Raw genomic sequence first — 17,134 nt, 5'->3', positions numbered from 1 at the left:
TTTTAAAGAGTGACCCCAGGGTACGGGCCCGGGAGCCGACCACCGCGACATCCCCAAGGCCAGGCAAAGGCCCGGGTACCGAGTCATCCCCATCCCCTGGACTAGTCAATGGCTTACCCTCCTTGTGGAGTGTGTCAATGACTGCCTTCTGGAGATATGTCAAGTCAGCAGTCTTCCCCATGACTGTGGAGCCTACTGAAACAGACTAAGGGCTCTATTTAAACGCTTAGGAAGCCTTTGCAGATGTTTTTTGTTAATTATTCTAATTTAATGAGATAATGACTTTTGTGTTTTCATTGGCTGTAATCATCAACATTAACAGAAATAAACACTTGAAATAGGTCACTCTGTTTGTAATGACTCTATATAACATATCGGTTTCACTTTTTGTATTGAAGAACTAAAATTAAATTAACTTTTTGATGGTATTCTAATTTTGTGAGAAGCACCTGTATATGTGCCACAAAACCATGGTTTGTACTTGCATGAGACAAGATAGGGGATGAAGTCACCATTGGCATGCCAGAACAGCTCACTGCTTGGATTCTTGTGGACAATCCACCTTCACTTTCTGCGGCCTGGAACATTACACATTGCTGTGGCAGCAGACATGCACTATGAGGATCTGCATGAAGAACACAAGCACACACTGATTTCCTTTCTAAATTGATTTTATTGACCTCCTCTAATTACACAGTCATCCTGCTGTTGTGTGACAAGTTGAGTCCACAGCTCGGGTAATTAGTACCGTTTCTGGGAATAAAGCTGTAATAGATGCCTGCTGCTGTCAGAAAACAGCACTTATATCCTCAGTATCCTTCAATTTCTTACACATTTCAGAGTTTGCATTATGAAAGGGAAAATCTCGCCCCCACAGAGTAGACGTTCTTCTTTTCCTTACAGTATGTGTTGTGTTGCTCGCTGGAAATGTTTCTGTACGCACATAGGTTTCTCTGCAAAGAAAAGAAAAAAGTCAGTTCATTTGAGTCTCGCTAATTAATTTTCGGTAATAGTACGATTCTGGTTCATCTATCAGGACATGTCTGAACACACACTGCTTAGGGGTTGTCTGGCCTTGGGATTTAGGTCTGCGTCACTCTATGTGACTGCAGACTTGTGAATCCTCACATGGCACGCACTGCACGCTATGAGTATTCTTTGGTTCCGGCGCTGGCAATGTTTGGTCATGAGACCGCTAGTTTGCTTATTTGCATACTTACGGTCTCATTCCAACTAGACGTGTCCGACCTCGCTCAATAATCAATACGCTGGCATTGAACAAGGTCGCACACGTCTAGTTGGCACGTGGCCGCATATATGCCGGTCCTAACTCTGCAGAATCCTCGCAGTGTATATAGAATGACTGCAGACTTGTAACCTAAGTCCTGACAACCCCTTTAATATAACGTGATAATTTAATCAAATGATCTTTAATCTTCATATCCCATTATAAGTGTTCTTCATTGTAGACCTGTATTATGACATCTCAGCCGATTCAGCCTAACCACGGTGGTATACTGTCTAGATGGTACGACATCACTGCATTAACCATTACCATTCTGTTAATAATAAAGGACAATCATTATTGGGCGGATAACAGAATAAAAAAGAAGTATTGTTTATTAAATGTAATGCAATTAATGAAATATTCTCTTGTTGAGTAACGTTTTATAGAAAAGATAAGTGTGGTCTCAAGTAACATGTACCAACATTGTGACTTGCTGGACAGAAAAAAAAAAAAAGACATGTGACTTTAGGGTTGTCATAATATGCAGCTGCTGGCCTTGATGACCTGTGCATCCAGAACCTGCACCTCTGATAGTACCCTGATCAGGATACACAACGTTTATTAATTGGACATTGATTTTAAGTCAATGCATTGTCACTGTTTTTTGGTACATTACAGCAGTGTTATTTGTACACGGTATGATAGTCTAATTTGGGCACTATATAATACACTATAAGGGGAAAAGCCAATAGACAGTACTGCAGAAAGCAGAAACAAAGATGAGGCTGACCCTGGCATAGTACTATAGAAAAAACAAATCACAACATGGACCACAAAACACTAAAGGCCTCAATTCATCATTGCCTTTGCACCAGTTTTTTGTCTAGTTTTGTACCTTTTTTTTTATTATTCTTTTTGCACCTTTTTTTTGTTTTGTTTTCCGCTTTAAGTGCGACGTCTTACAATTCCAGATGTTTTTGCTGGATACATCAATTGCGACTTTTTAAAGATTCGTAAAAAATTGTGTAGTTTCGCTCTAGTACCCACACCTGGTGTATTTTTTAGTACGTCAGCATTTTGGTGCAATTTCTGTGACTTGGCATGAACGTGCAACTTTTGGCATCAAAAGTCAGAAAAACAGTTCAAGACAGAAAAGAATCCCATTTTTGACTTTGTGCCAAATTCATTAAACGTGTACGAAAATTTGGTGAATTTTGTGCCAAAAAACAGCAACTAATACCACCAGACAAAAATGGCAAGTGACTGAAAGGGAATCTGTCAGAAGGATCAACCACCCTCCTAAGCAAGGCCGGCTCCAGGTTTTTGTGGGCCCTGGGTGAAAGAGTCTCAGTGGGCATCTTTAACACGTATCACGATTCATGATGCACAGATACCGCAGAGGAAAATAGGTATAGTACATTGCAAAGATTTCACTTCTTACATTACATGAGTGATATCTATAGTAAATTCTACAATAGCTTAGAAACCGGCGAATCCTCGCAGCGCACAGTGCAGACCGGACAATATAGTCCTCCATACAGTATTATGGGCACCACTAAGTCCTCCAAACAGTATTATGGGCCCCATATATTGCTCCATAAAGAATAATGGACTCCATATAATGTTCCATACAGAATACTGGCCCTCTTATAATGCTCCATACAGAATAATGGCCCTCATATAATGTTCCATACAGAATACTGGCCCCCATATAATGCTCCATACAGAATACTGGCCCCCATATAATGCCCCATACAGAATACTGGCCCCCATATAATGCTCCATACAGAATACTGGCCCCCATATAATGCCCCATGCTGGCTGTGCCCCCATATAATGCCCCATGCAGGCTGTGCCCCCATATAATGCCTCATGCAGGCTAGGCCCCCATATAATGCCCCATGCCTGGTGCCCCATATAATGCCCCATATAATGCTCCATGCAGGTGCCCCATGCCTCCATACATAAAAAAAAATGTAATACTCATCTCACCAGCTGCCGCTGCTCTCATCGCTATCGCTGCTCTGCTCCGGACTCCTCAGCACCGCCGTCTTCCCACTCTGCGCTGTGACTGCTCAGTAGAGGGCGCGGCGGAAAGACGTCATTGCGCCCTCTGACCTGATACGTCACAGTGCAGCAGCCGCGGAAGATGCAGGACCTGCTGCGGAGGCATGGGCAGAAGTAAGCATTGTGCCGGGGCCCTGAGCAAGCAGGGAGGAGGGCGGGCGCTGGCACCGCTCTCCTCCGCTCAAGGGTACCATAGCGCGCAGGGGTACCCGACGAACAGGGCCCCGGCACTTGCCTGGGTGCGCCGGGTGCTGACGCCAGGCCTGCTCCTAAGTCATCTATATTTTAATTTAGGTCATAGGAAGCTGAATAAAATGATACCTTGATATATGTGATCTGATGTCTTAGTCCAGAGAAATCCATATTTTTCTTTATATGTAAATGAGCTGTTAAGATCTATGAGCCGGACATAGATCTCCCTGAGAATCTGCCTCCAGGGCTTATTTTACATAAAAGGGGGAGCTACCAGTGTGAAACATGTAACTAACACAGAATACTAGTATACCTGGTTTTCTTGTAAACACATTTTTGCAGCTCTTGAGTTCTGCTGTATTGCAACAATATTAAAACACTGGCGGTCTGTGAGATGGGGCTTAAGGCCCCAATTCATGAAGACCGGTGGTTTTCTTGCCGTTCTTGATGAGGGGGCATGGTGAAGTGAGAATCTCCTGATTCATGAAGAAGTACATACCCCTTCATGAATCTGGAGCACCGCCAAGTGGTGTGCGCCATGCCAGACATCTTGCTGCAGTCAGGGACTGCAATACCCTATCCTAAATTTTTTGTGCAAGTCTGAATTGTGGCAAAATTGTACAATTTTTGGAAAGCAATTTACAGTATGCCTCAATGTGCATGCTGAGCATTTGCAGCAGCTTTTTCTGCAGCAAAAACAAGAGTGTTGGCAAAAAAAAAACGCTGCGGATAACACGTGCATTTTTTTCCCCATTCATTTTAAAAATGTTTTGTAGGTTCAAATCCACAAGGAAAAAATGAGCAGCGCGTGCATAAGATTTCAGAAATCGTGTTCACTTTGCTGGTGCTGTAAATTGCTGCATTTATTATCCTTGAGAAACAGACATAAAAATCTCTAATACTTTGGACCTAGCTTATCCCATATGGAAAAAAATAGAATTGCTCATGAAAATCTGATATTTTCTATCCCAATAGCAAACATCGAGCAGAGATCTGACACCCCCATTATACAGCAGTTGGGTTTATGTTTTATAAATTCCCCATGTTACTGTTTCATCCTGTGCTATAGGAGGGAGAGATATGGAGTGCAGTCTGCGGTGATAAAGCAGACTATTGGTAAAGCCCAGTTCTCTCATCTGTGTGTTATCAGCAGTCTAATAGGAGCAGGAGTCATATTTTGTCTGGGGAGCTATAACTCTTGGTGGCTATTACAACAGATTGGTAAATAATGCAAAAGATAAAAGTGATCTTTTTTGCTATGATTCAAGGCATTTATTAAAAATATTATTATTTAATAACCGCTATCTATAAAGCGGTTGCAAGTCTTAAAAGGAACAAATCCCATTAAACTGTGGTTCAGAGAAATGTTTTTGTGTGCGGCATCAAAAGCTCAAACCTTAGTACAAAAAAAACCAAAAAACATAGCTTACACTTAGGGTAGGTGCACACAACTGTTTTCTCTCCATCAAAGAAAAAGTGGTCAGACTATGCAGATCACACTCTGATCAGAGTGGAATCAGGTTATCTCGGAGGTGGAGAGAAAAAAAAAAATTCTTCATCTTCTCCATTATGTCAGTTCGTGGTAATCGGACTGCACTCGGATGTCATCCGAGTGCGGTCTGATGTTTTCCACTGAACCCATAGATTTGCATTGCTGATTTTGATCTAACATTCATTTTGCACAGCCCCATGGCATAACATGGGTACGAGTGGTAGTCATAAAAAAACACGGATAGCACTCATCCGATATAATTAGTCGTGTGCACGAGCCCAAAAGCTGCATTTACACTGAAAGATGCAACAACACTTATTTCACAATAATCTTTCAGTGTAATCAGGCTGCCGATCACCTGAGGAAAAAGAAACCTTTATTGGGTAAAATGATCTTTTGTACAGCACAAAAGATCATCTCTCTCGGTGCCGCATGGCCCTGTCCTGTGTAAACAGGAGTCACACTGCCTAGAAATATGTACTACTGAATTACTGAAGTACATTAAAGAAGCACTCCTCTCATGAAAGTTGCTATCCTCCTATATATTGCAGTCATCACTGTGTACTTACAATTGCTCATTCTACCCAGTTAATTCTTCTCTTTTCCATGAGGTCTATGACATCACTTGATTAAAAACTGACTGACTGAATCCTTCTAAGCTCTATGTAGCAACAGGAAGTCTCTTTTCCCTGCATGAGTCATCATTAGAACTACAATGCTACATCACTGCACAGTCCCTGGCAGGGGGAAGAGAGGAGCAGTACAGTAGGGCGAGGAGTTGAAGAGGAGGTGGAGCTACCTCGTGTTTGAAAGTTTACATGGACACCATCTTCACCGTAGGTGGTGTGTGCACAAATTGGTCTCCCAACAGTCTTCAATAAAATGGTGCCGGTGGTGGTGCATGCATTACCTGTATGGCATGTTATCCTGTCCTAGCTCGAGGCACATCTGCATCGGAGAGCCTGTAAATTGTATTATTGAGTCAAAATTTACAGAGGTTTCTGCTTCAGCCTCGGCTTTCACACATACATGGAAGAAAGAGGTATCAATTTCGGTCATAAAGTCTAGAACAAGACCGGCTCTAGGATTGAACAAAGAGAAGGATTAAAATTTATCACAACTGATTTTGTTTATAGGAAAAGAAACTTTCGAAGTGTGAAGCCCAGATGAAGGCTAAGTGCAAGTTTCTATGGTGCATGGCTCAGTGCAGTTCTGTTACATAAGCTCTCACTTGTAACGAGCCCTGCCAATATCCGTCCATCACATGACCTAGTCTGTTTGTACCCCTGGAAGTAGAGAGTTGAGGTGTGCCGAATAAAACTTTTTCTTTTTATATTTTTTTTTATTTCACCTCTCTGTTGCGGAGATATTAGCAATTAAAATATTTGACACCTAATGAGTTATTTTTTTAAATCCAAGTGGGTGTTATTAGAGATGTATCTCTGGGGGCGTGTACTTCATCTACCTGTATGATACTGACCAATTATAAACAGGCAAAAACACTCAAAGGAAAGAAGAACACGCCCCCACCATAGCTTTCTCAGTGTGTGAGATGTAAGGATACAGCTCTGATCTCCTGGTCTAACCTCCTGCATGAGTTAGTATGGGGGAGGGGCAGTGCAGCTGAGTTTAGCTGGCATGCAGGAGGTTAGAGCAGGAGATCAGAGCTGTGTCCTTACATCTCACACATTGAGAAACCTGCTTTAAGCTATGATGCTGTAAGAAAGCAAGCAGCCATGTCTTTTCTACCTTGTGCAATTCCTTCTATCACACTGAAAGGGAATCTGTCTGCCGGATTTCACACCCCAGATCATTTAGATATGCATTTATCCCTCTCAAAGACAAGTCCAGCAATAGCTTTATATGGTCAGTCCATTCCTACATACTTAGAAATATTTGTATTGATTGGCAAATGTGGTTGTAGGTCTGAAGCCTCTGTCACTCCAGCTCTATTCCCATCCCAGCGCCGCCTCCTCCTGGTTGACTAACTGCCTCTATTCTGTGTGACTGCAGGCAAAGGAGCCCAGAGTCAGATATTGGTGTATAGTTATAAGGTATTGCTGGACTTGTCTTTGAAAGTGCTACATGCACATATTAATAATTTCAGGGGTGAAATCCTTCCAACAAATTCCCTTTAAGGGCTAAAAATGCTCTGTTTTGTGCATTAAACCCCACTTCTATTACATATGCGTATGTAAATACATGAGTGCATGGTGTCAGGTATAGAGTGGTACTGGTAAATTCAGATCAGTCTTATTTTTAATAACTTTTTGTTGGTCACAAAGTGCCAAGCTGAGAAAATTTCATCTGATCCCCTGCCTTTAGTTCTAGCACTCATCTTTAGTTTCTATCAGCCTGTCAACATTATCCTATTCTTGCTTTTTACAATGATATATATATTACAAAGATTTGACACATTATTTAATAAGATAAAACATCACGCAGCGACTGGTGAGTTAATGGGTTCACTTTCAAGTTTAAATCTCACCAAGATCATCTAAAACAGCATGTTAATTTACAGCTCCCATCAATTTAATTCCGAGCGTTAACCGGAAAAGTTCCACGGATGTAGCAATGGTGCCCCCTTGTGGAAAAAAGAAAACAGAAATGCCTTGGTAGAATCTTATCTTCAATAAGTAAACCAGTTTTCTACCTTTATGGATTTTTCTTATGCTGGTTTCTCATTCTTGCCCTTGCAATTAGAATAGCCTTTAGGTAGTCCTTCACTTGGGATGGACTCAAGTCTCTGTCCTAACCCTATATTTTAATACCCGGGCTAAGGCAAAGAAGCTTGTTGAGTCCCCTTCAGCTGCAAAATAGGAAAGCCACTAATGTTTCCTTACAGAAAGGAATAAGGTTTGTTCAATCAAGTTTCTCATCTTCCAGACTTTGGGCCATTTAGCAACTGCTTTGTCAAATGTTCCACCTGTGTAGAAATCGCAATCTGACTTTTCAATGAATGTAAAAGGGTATGGACAATCATACTGTTCTTGAAACTCAGAAGATCACAAACCCCAGAGATCAGATGAAATATGTGGAAAAACCGGGCAGCAAGATGTTTAATTCTCTGCAACTCCACCACAAGAAAAATTATAATACAGCATGTGTAATGTAAGAATGTACTCGGTCCTATAGAATGAGACCTACACTAAGTAGCCAGTGTCTCTTCTATCTGTTACCATCATAAAAAAATCTATAAAACATAGAGAAACACTGATAACATGAACCATACTTTGTATTGATGTTGTTTTTTGACTCTTGCTCCCATATGCTGATATCAGTGTTGTACGAGATATCTAATCCAAGAGCACCCTGATACTGGACAATGGCCTGGAGCCCAGACTGCAGAGGTAACCACTGGAAAACAGAATGAAAAAAAAAACAGATGTGTATATATATATATATATACAGTGAAGGAAATAAGTATTTGATCTCTTGCTGTTTTTGTAAGTTTGCCCACTGACAAAGACATGAACAGTCTATAATTTTAAGGGTCGGTTAATTTTAACATTGAGAGATAGAATATCCAGAAAAAAAATCACTAAGATCACATTGTATAAATTAGATAATTTTTTTTGCATTTTGCAGTGAGAAATAAGTATTTGATTTCTCTGGCAAACAACACTTAATACTTGGTGGTAAAACCCTTGTTGACAAGCACAGGAGTCAGACGTTTTTTGTAGTTGATGATGTGGTTTGCGCACACGTCAGGAGGAATTTTGGTCCACTCCTCTTTGCAGATCATCTCTAAATCATTAAGATTTTGAGGCTGTAACTTGGCAACTCGGAGCTTCAACTCCCTCCATAAGTTTTCTATGGGATTAAGGTCTGGAGACTGGCTAGGCCACTCCATGACCGCCACGCCATGACCTTACTGTGCTTCTTTTTGAGCCACTCCTTTGTTCCTTGGCTGTATGTTTTGGGTTATTGTCTTGCTGGAACACCCAGCCACGACCCATCTTCAATGCTCTTACTGAGGGAAGGAAGTTGTTGGCCAAAATCTCGCGATACATGACCCCATCCATCTTCCCTTCAGTACTGTGCAGTCATCATGTCCCTTTGCAGAAAAGCACCCCCAAAGTATAATGTTTCCCCCACCATGCTTCACGGTTGGGACAATGTTCTTAGGGTTGTACTCATCCTTCTTCCTCCAAACACGGCGAGTTGACTTAATGCCAAAGAGCTCAATTTTTGTCTCATCTGACCACAGCACCTTCTCCCAATAACTCACAGAATCATCCAGGTGTTCAATGGCAAGCTTCAGACTGGCCTGCACATGTGCCTTCTTGAGCAGGGGGACCTTGCAGGCACTGCAGGATTTTAAACCTTAAGGCGTAGTATGTTACCAATGGTTTTCTTGGTGACTGTGGTCCCAGCTGCCTTGAGATCATTAACAAGTCCCCCCCCCCCGTGTAGTTTTAGGCTGATCTCTCACCTTCCTCATTATCAATGATACCCCACAAGGTGAGATTTTGCATGGTGCCAAAGATCGATGTCAATTGACAGTCATTTTGTATTTCTTCCATTTTCTTACTATTGCACCAACAGTTGTCTCCTTCTCACCCAGCATCTTACTTATGGTTTTGTAGACTATTCCAGCTTTGTGCAGGTCTGTGATCTTGTCCCTGACATCCTTAGAAAGCTCTTTGGTCTTGCCCATGTTGTACAGGTTAGAGTCTGACTGATTAATTGAGTCTATAGACAGGAGTCTTTTATACAGGTGACTATGTAAGACAGCTGTCTTTAATGCAGGTAACGAGTTGATTAGGAGCGTCTAACTGATCTGTAGGAGCCAGAACTCATAATGGTTTGTAGGGGATCAAATACTTATTTCTCACTGCAAAATGCAAAAAATTATCTAATTTATACAATGTGATCTTCTTGAATTTTTGGGGGGATATTCTATCTCTCAATGTTAAAATTAACGTACCCTTAAAATTATAGACTGTTCATGTCTTTGTCAGTGGGCAAACTTACAAAAACAGCAAGGGATCAATTATTTCCTTCACTGTGTGTATGTATATATATATATATATATATATTTTTTTTTTTTTTTTTTACACACGCACACTATACATCCTCTAATCAGATAGAATCAAGATATTTATTATAAACCAACAAACATCCACTTTTATAAACATTGGGCAGAAGCAGAACCTCAGAACCAGAGATATACACAGTATATATCATATTCAGCTTCAAGTCACAAGAAACTTGCTTATTTTAAAGGAAAACTATCATGTCCTCAAACGCTAATAATCTGCATATATGGGGTTAATCTGCGGGTTAACAGCTTTCTAAAGCAGCCTTAGTAATTATAGGCTGTTTCCAGGCTTAAGATATCAGTGGGTTCACTTTTATAGGAGTTGAGCTGAAATATTCGGCTATGTTCACTGTTTATATTCAACCCTCGTAAAAGCTGAAAACAGCTGAACATTGGGCGTGCCAGTGGTACTGTAACCTTGCAGCGCTGCAGTCCTGGGTTCAAATCCCACCAAGGTCGACATCTGTAAGAAGTATGTTCTTTCCGTGTTTGCGTGGGTTTCCTCCAGGTTCTCCAGTTTCCTCCCACACTCCAAAGATATACTGATAGGGAATCTAGATTGTAAACCCCAATGGAGATAGTGATGACATCTGTAAAGCGCTGGGGAATTAATGATGCTATATAAGAGAGTAAAATAAATAAGGATGCGTCATCAATATCCTAAGCCTGGAAAACCCCTAAACGATAACTCAACAGGATACATTCAATTAATCTTTATGATCTCCAAATAATGCTGCCCCATTGGGCACAATTGAGTTCACTATATTTCGGCCTCTTCTGAAGAAGGCCAAAAGAACTCCTAAAGGGTAAGACCTCATAAATTTTAAGAAAATCATTCCACCAAAATGCAAATGCAACTAAGTTGATGGAGCTGTTGAACAGAAAACATTATCTAAAGATAGTCCAATCTGGTAATAGATAATTAGGAGAATAAACAGTAAGTGACACTCACGTGCCATCACATCGCACAAAAGAACTGTATTCACTTGTAAAATCAATGCCTCTATGGAAAACATTTTTCCCACACATGCCAGATTACATATTTCTCTCTATGAAATTTAGGGCATATATTGGTAGAATATGGGCATATATCAGTGTATGATGGCATTACACCTGCAATCCTGTCCCACACATAATAGTAGAGGAATCCAGGGGTAGGAGACAAAAGTTGGAGGATTCTTCACAAATGTACTCTAGATTAAGCATCAACTGGTTTGAAAATGGTTATGTGACTGGAAGCAAAAATCATACAAGGTCAAATAGCACCAAGAGCGCACAGAAGCCAGAACTAAATAAAACCGTCTACTTAGGCTCGTCAGGTTTTCTCCCAGTACTTTAGATCACTGTTGGTTCTCAGTAACATGACCCACAAACAAAGAAGGTACGTGACGATGAAAGTCAAGTCCCTGGCACATAGTCACCAACCGATCCTAGAATTTTAATTGGCCTTGAAAGCAGTACTACCCCATGAGACTGTCCTGTGAGAGTGCAAAGTATTGGTAGAGAAAAGAAGCCTGCACAGATAAATCAGTCTAAGCTGTTACAAATATAAAAGGACAAAAAGATGACAAAGAAACTCCCAATACGAACACAAAGCAGAAAAGCAAAAACAATGACATCCTACAATTTGCAGAATCAGGGTAAAGTTTGACTGCTTAGACTAACATTGAGTAATCTTAGAACTGAGACCAATGTGGACCATTTGGACTTCGGTAATTGACTACAGTACAGACCAAAAGTTTGGACACACCTTCTCATTTAAAGATTTTTCTGTATTTTCATGACTATGAAAATTGTACATTCACACTGAAGGCATCAAAACTATGAATTAACACATGTGGAATTATATACTTAACAAAAAACTGTGAAACAACTGAAAATATGTCTTATATTCTAGGTTCTTCAAAGTGCCCACTTTTTGCTTTGATGACTGCTTTGCACACTCTTGGCATTCTCTTGATGAGCTTCAAGAGCTAGTCACTGGAAATGGTCTTCCAACAATCTTGAAGGAGTTCCCAGAGGTGCTTAGCACTTGTTGGCCCTTTTGCCTTCACTCTGCGGTCCAGCTCACCCCAAACCATCTCGATTGGGTTCAGGTCTGGTGACTGTGGAGGCCAGGTCATCTGGTGTAGCACCCCATCACTCTCCCTCTTGGTCAAATAGCCCTTATAGAACGTGGAGATGTGTTTGGGGTCATTGTCCTGTTGAAAAATAAATGATGGTCCAACTAAACGCAAACCGGATGGAATAGCTTGCCGCTGCAAGATGATGTGGTAACCATGCTGGTTCAGTATACCTTCAATTTTGAATAAATCCCCAACAGTGTCACCAGCAAAGTACCCCCACACCATCACACCTACTCCTCCATGCTTCACGGTGGGAACCAGGCATGTAGAGTCCATTGGTTCACCTTTTCTGCGTCGCACAAAGACACGGTGGTTGGAACCAAAGATCTCAAATTTGGACTCATCAGACCAAAGCACAGATTTCCACTGGTCTAATGTCCATTCCTTGTGTTCTTTAGCCCAAACTTGTCTCTTCGGCTTGTTGCCTGTCCTTAGCAGTGGTTTCCTACCAGCTATTTTACCATGAAGGCCTGCTGCACAAAGTCTCCTCTTAACAGTTGTTGAAGAGATGTGTCTGCTGCTAGAACTCTGTGTGGCATTGACCTGGTCTCTAATCTGAGCTGCTGTTAACCTGCGATTTCTGAGGCTGGTGACTCGGATAAACTTATCCTCAGAAGCAGAGGTGACTCTTGGTCTTCCTTTCCTGGGGCGGTCCTCATGTGAGCCAGTTTCTTTGTAGCACTTGATGATTTTTGTAACTGCACTTTGGGACACTTTCAAAGTTTTCCCAATTTTTCGCACTGACTGACCTTCATTTCTTAATGTAATGATGGCCACTCATTTTTATTTACTTAGCTGCTTTTTTCTTGCCATAATACCAATTCTAACAGTCTATTCAGTAGGACTAGCAGCTGTGTATCCACCAGACTTCTGCACAACACAACTGATGGTCCCAACCCCATTTATAAGGCAAGAAATCCCACTTATTAAACCTGACAGGGCACACCTGTGAAGTGAAAACCATTTCCGGTGACTACCTCTTGAAGCTCATCAAGAGAATGCCAAGAGTGTGCAAAGCAGTCATCAAAGCAAAAGGTGGCTACTTTGAAGAACCTAGAATATAAGACATATTTTCAGTTGTTTCACACTTTTTTTTTTAAGTATATAATTCCACGTGTTACTCATAGTTTTGATGCTTTCAGTGTGAATGTACAATTTTCATAGTCATGAAAATACAGAAAAATCTTTAAATGAGAAGGTGTGTCCAAACTTTTGGTCTGTACTGTATGTTCACCCTTTGCCACAAGGGCTGGAGATATAGGAAATTGGTTGCGCTTGGTAGTTGACATGACAATTTTGTGAAGCCCTGCCTACTGCATAGAAAAGTATCTGAGCAAGAGCAAAGGTCTCAATTGTTAAACAAATAATCATTTTCAAAATTGTATGACATTTTGACATCAGAAAACTAGTATAAGAGTGTGATAAATAATCCAAAAATGTTAGGACATCAGGCTTTTTTTGCAAAATTACTTTATCTTTTGTCAAACATGTATTGGAGGTATAAAAAAGGTTGCAAAAGTGAATATTTCTTTTATCGGGGTTGCCCAGGAAAAAAAAAAACAGCTGCGATCTTCCAAATGCCCCACCAGTCTGCAGTTTGTGTCTGTTATTACAGCTCAGATATGCAAAACTACATACCAGCTGTGGATTACTGTGGAGCTGTTTATAGAAGCCGCGATACTTTTCTAAACTTGTACAACCCCTTTAAGTAAACATTTTACTTGATTTTCCTTTCTTGAGTAAAATTACATTGGGATTTGAACATACCTGAAGATAATCCACCAGCAGGATGTTCCCTTTGACTACATGATTTGGTTCTTCAGTGCTTGAAAATACTTTAGTCACTATATCCATGTACCCATTAAACAATGTAACTGGACGCAACTGAATGCCTAACAAGACAGATGACAAGCTAAGCATTATGTCCTCTCCTTCACTGTCCGCTTCTCCATCTCCCAAGAATGATTCCAGGCCTTGAGCTTCAATGGACACCTTGCGGAGATAAGACATTAAATAAAATAACAAAATACTACCAAGGAAAGCTCCACTTCCAGAACAAAACAGTATAAAAAATAATCTAGATTTACTTCTTTATGTAAACTCAGAACCATATATATACCGATGCAACCCAGGAGCCACATGTGGCTATTGGGGCTTTTAACTCTTCAATCATACAACAGATACGTATCCAGAATTCAGCATAAGGGCTTGTAAGATATGCAGATATTATATTGAAATATGGGTGTATTCTGAAGCTAAAAGTTAGACCTTTGCTCATTTTGTAAAAAGGTCTTTTGACATGGTAATCAGGATATTCATATCATTGTTTACAGTAGCTTAAAGGGAATCTGTCAGCAGGTTATTGCTACCTCATCTGAGTGAGAGCAGCGTAATGTAGGCAAAGAGTAGCTGAATCCAATGATGTATCACTTAATTCACTGGGTGCAGCTGTTCTGACACAGAGTTTTTAGATTTAGCAATGAAGCAGAGCTGAGGAAGCTAACTACGCCCACACCAGGCTCTGTATACACAATGTCCATAGAAAGTTAATATCACAGGATGGGGTGTGTCGGACTAGCATGCACGCGTTGCTATGTCCTAGCAATAATGAGCTCCTAAAACAATCATTGCAAGCAAACAAAACCATGGAGCTTGAAAAGAGAAGCATTGCTGAAATCTGTTTTTTTAACTCCTACCTCATGCTGTATTCAGATTACATAGCAAAAAACTACTGACAGATTCCCTTTCAAGTACAAAGGTGCCTGAGACCACAAGAATACCACCATTGTATTACCACCATTAGGGGGTGATAACACCTGGTCAACATGTCTCTGGGTAATTTAAATACAGTGTGTTAATTAAGAGGAAGTTGGATGTCATTATCGTTTGTAAGCATATTGTTATGAAAGAAACAGGTAGCTTCTTCAGGTTGAAGGGGAACGTGGTCAGCCGGAATCCCAAAGTTGGATGTCATTATCGTTTGTAAGCATATTGTTGGGAAAGAAACAGGTAGCTTCTTCAGGTTGAAGGGGAACGTGGTCAGCCGGAATCCCAAAGTTGGCCTTAAGCTATGTTCCCACAATGAGCTGGTGAGTTTTTGAAGCTGCAGAATTTCTGCACCATTTCACCTATCACACTGTTCTACAGCCAAACTGGAGACGAAAACAGTTGAACTCAACTAATTTTGTGGTGCTGAAAATGAATATGATGCTTAAATTAGCTGTTTCACTCGAATTTTCAAGATCCAGATGAGATTGTAATTATTTATGACACTATTCATGCAGGCTTATAGAAAAATCGTGCCTTTATTATTTCATCATCATTATTGCATTATTAGTAGCTCGTCTATTACATCATCTATTTTGTCTATTGAGCCTTCAGTAATCTATCATCATAGGTTGACCAATCAAAAAATGCCAATTTTGCTCTGATGACTTAAATCTTAATTACAGTTGCCTCACCTACTTTTATAAATGCTCTCTGTGTAAGGTATGCAGTTTTAGAATTTCTTAGCTTAGTTTCTTAGCATATTCACATGTTTCTATATGTTTTTTCAAATATGCCTCGTTCTTGCATTAACTAAGTGGATAGCTTTTGCTACATATGCGGAGAAGTCACTTTTGCATCACAAAGGTGAAACTTGACTACCATGATAAGGAAAGCCTACAACCTGTATTTTAGCTGTGGATTAGGAGTTCAGGACAAGAATTGGGCTCCACACATATGCTGCAATAGATGTGCATCACATCTTACCCAGTGGTTGCATGGGAAGAGTCCATCTATGCCTTTTGGAGTTCCAATGATCTAAAGAGAGCCAACTGATCACACTACCAATTGCTATTTCTGCATGGGGCTCCCTTTAGGAAAAGAGTTTCAAGGAAGAAGAAGTGAACTTTACAGTATCCAAACATTCTATCTGCAATTCGCCCAGTTCCACATACAGAAGAACTGCCTGTTCCAAAAGCACCAGAAAGATTTTCAGTCGAGTCCAGTGAGGAAGAAGAGGGCGCTTGGTGTCATAAAGCATCTTCCTCTTAAGATCCAGACTTTCTGTCAGCAACCTCAACTGAACCATACATTATAACACAAAATGAACTGAACGAACTTCTTAGAGATTTGGATCTGACCAAGAGTAAGGCTGAACTGACAGGCTAGGTTCCAGGCTACAGCAGTGGAATCTCCTAGCGGGCGATGTTCGGATTTCTTTGTTCCGCAACTGTGGTGAAGATCTTGTCCAATGCTTCTTTATGGAGGGCTAACTTGTGGCATGCAACAGCATCAACAGTTTAATGGAAGCGCTGAAGATAAGTCATAATCCAGAGGAATGGAGGCTCTTCATCGATTTGTCCAAAACAAGCCTAAAAGAAGTCCTGATGCATAATGGCAATGTGCTACCTCCAATTTCAGTTGGTTATGCAGTTCACATGAAAGAAACCTATGACAACATGAAACAGTTGTTGAGGTGTCTGAACTATGATCAACATTTGTGGCCCCTCTGTGGTGAATTAAAGGTGACTGTCCTATTATTTGGTGTCCAGGGTGAATACACAAAGTACTGCTGCTTTCTTTGTGAGTGGGATGGTTGTGCAGGAGAATATCACTACAATAAAAAAGACTAGCCTCTCCGACATTCACTTCAGCCAGGGAGTAAAAATGTCCTTAACTTGTTGACCCACATAAGATTTTTTTATTACCATTGCATATCAAGTTTGGCCTAATGAAGAACTTTGTAAAGGCAATGGATAAAAATACAAAAGCATTCAAGTATCTCATTGATACATTTCCAAGGTTGAGTGAAGCAAAAATAAAGGAATGAGCCTTTATTGGACCTCAGATTTGTAATCTCCTTCAAAGAAAAGGCTGCATGGGTAGCATTCGCATTAGTGGTAACTAATTTTGCGGGAAACTCAAGAGCAGATAACTATGACTAGTTGGTGGAAAATCTGCTCAAAACATACAAGGATATTGGCTGTAACATGTCCTTA

The 17,134-nt window shown here is 40.6% G+C and overlaps 1 protein-coding gene across 3 annotated transcripts in view; it reads right to left on the bottom strand.

Annotated features, from left to right (window-relative positions):
• Nucleotides 1-665: 665 nt before the first annotated feature.
• LOC141271335 (microsomal triglyceride transfer protein-like) overlaps nt 666-17,134 on the bottom strand; it is a 155,703-nt gene continuing 139,234 nt past the window's right edge. For 2 of the 3 annotated variants that reach the window (XM_073681448.1, XM_073681447.1), the window contains 4 exons: nt 13,917-14,141; nt 8,212-8,336; nt 5,890-6,060; nt 666-953 (listed from right to left, as the gene is read on the bottom strand). In XM_073681448.1, the coding sequence (XP_073537549.1) occupies nt 788-953; nt 5,890-6,060; nt 8,212-8,336; nt 13,917-14,141 (687 nt within the window). In that variant the 3' untranslated portion in view covers nt 666-787. The remainder of the gene's footprint in view (nt 954-5,889; nt 6,061-8,211; nt 8,337-13,916; nt 14,142-17,134) is intronic. The other variant, XM_073681449.1, reaches the window with a different exon arrangement.

This window comes from Phyllobates terribilis, unplaced genomic scaffold (assembly GCF_046119375.1).
Source record: "Phyllobates terribilis strain yellow unplaced genomic scaffold, ASM4611937v1 Scaffold_5__5_contigs__length_657084704, whole genome shotgun sequence".
NCBI lineage: Eukaryota > Metazoa > Chordata > Amphibia > Anura > Dendrobatidae > Phyllobates > Phyllobates terribilis.
This window is presented reverse-complemented; position numbering and strand designations above follow the sequence as displayed.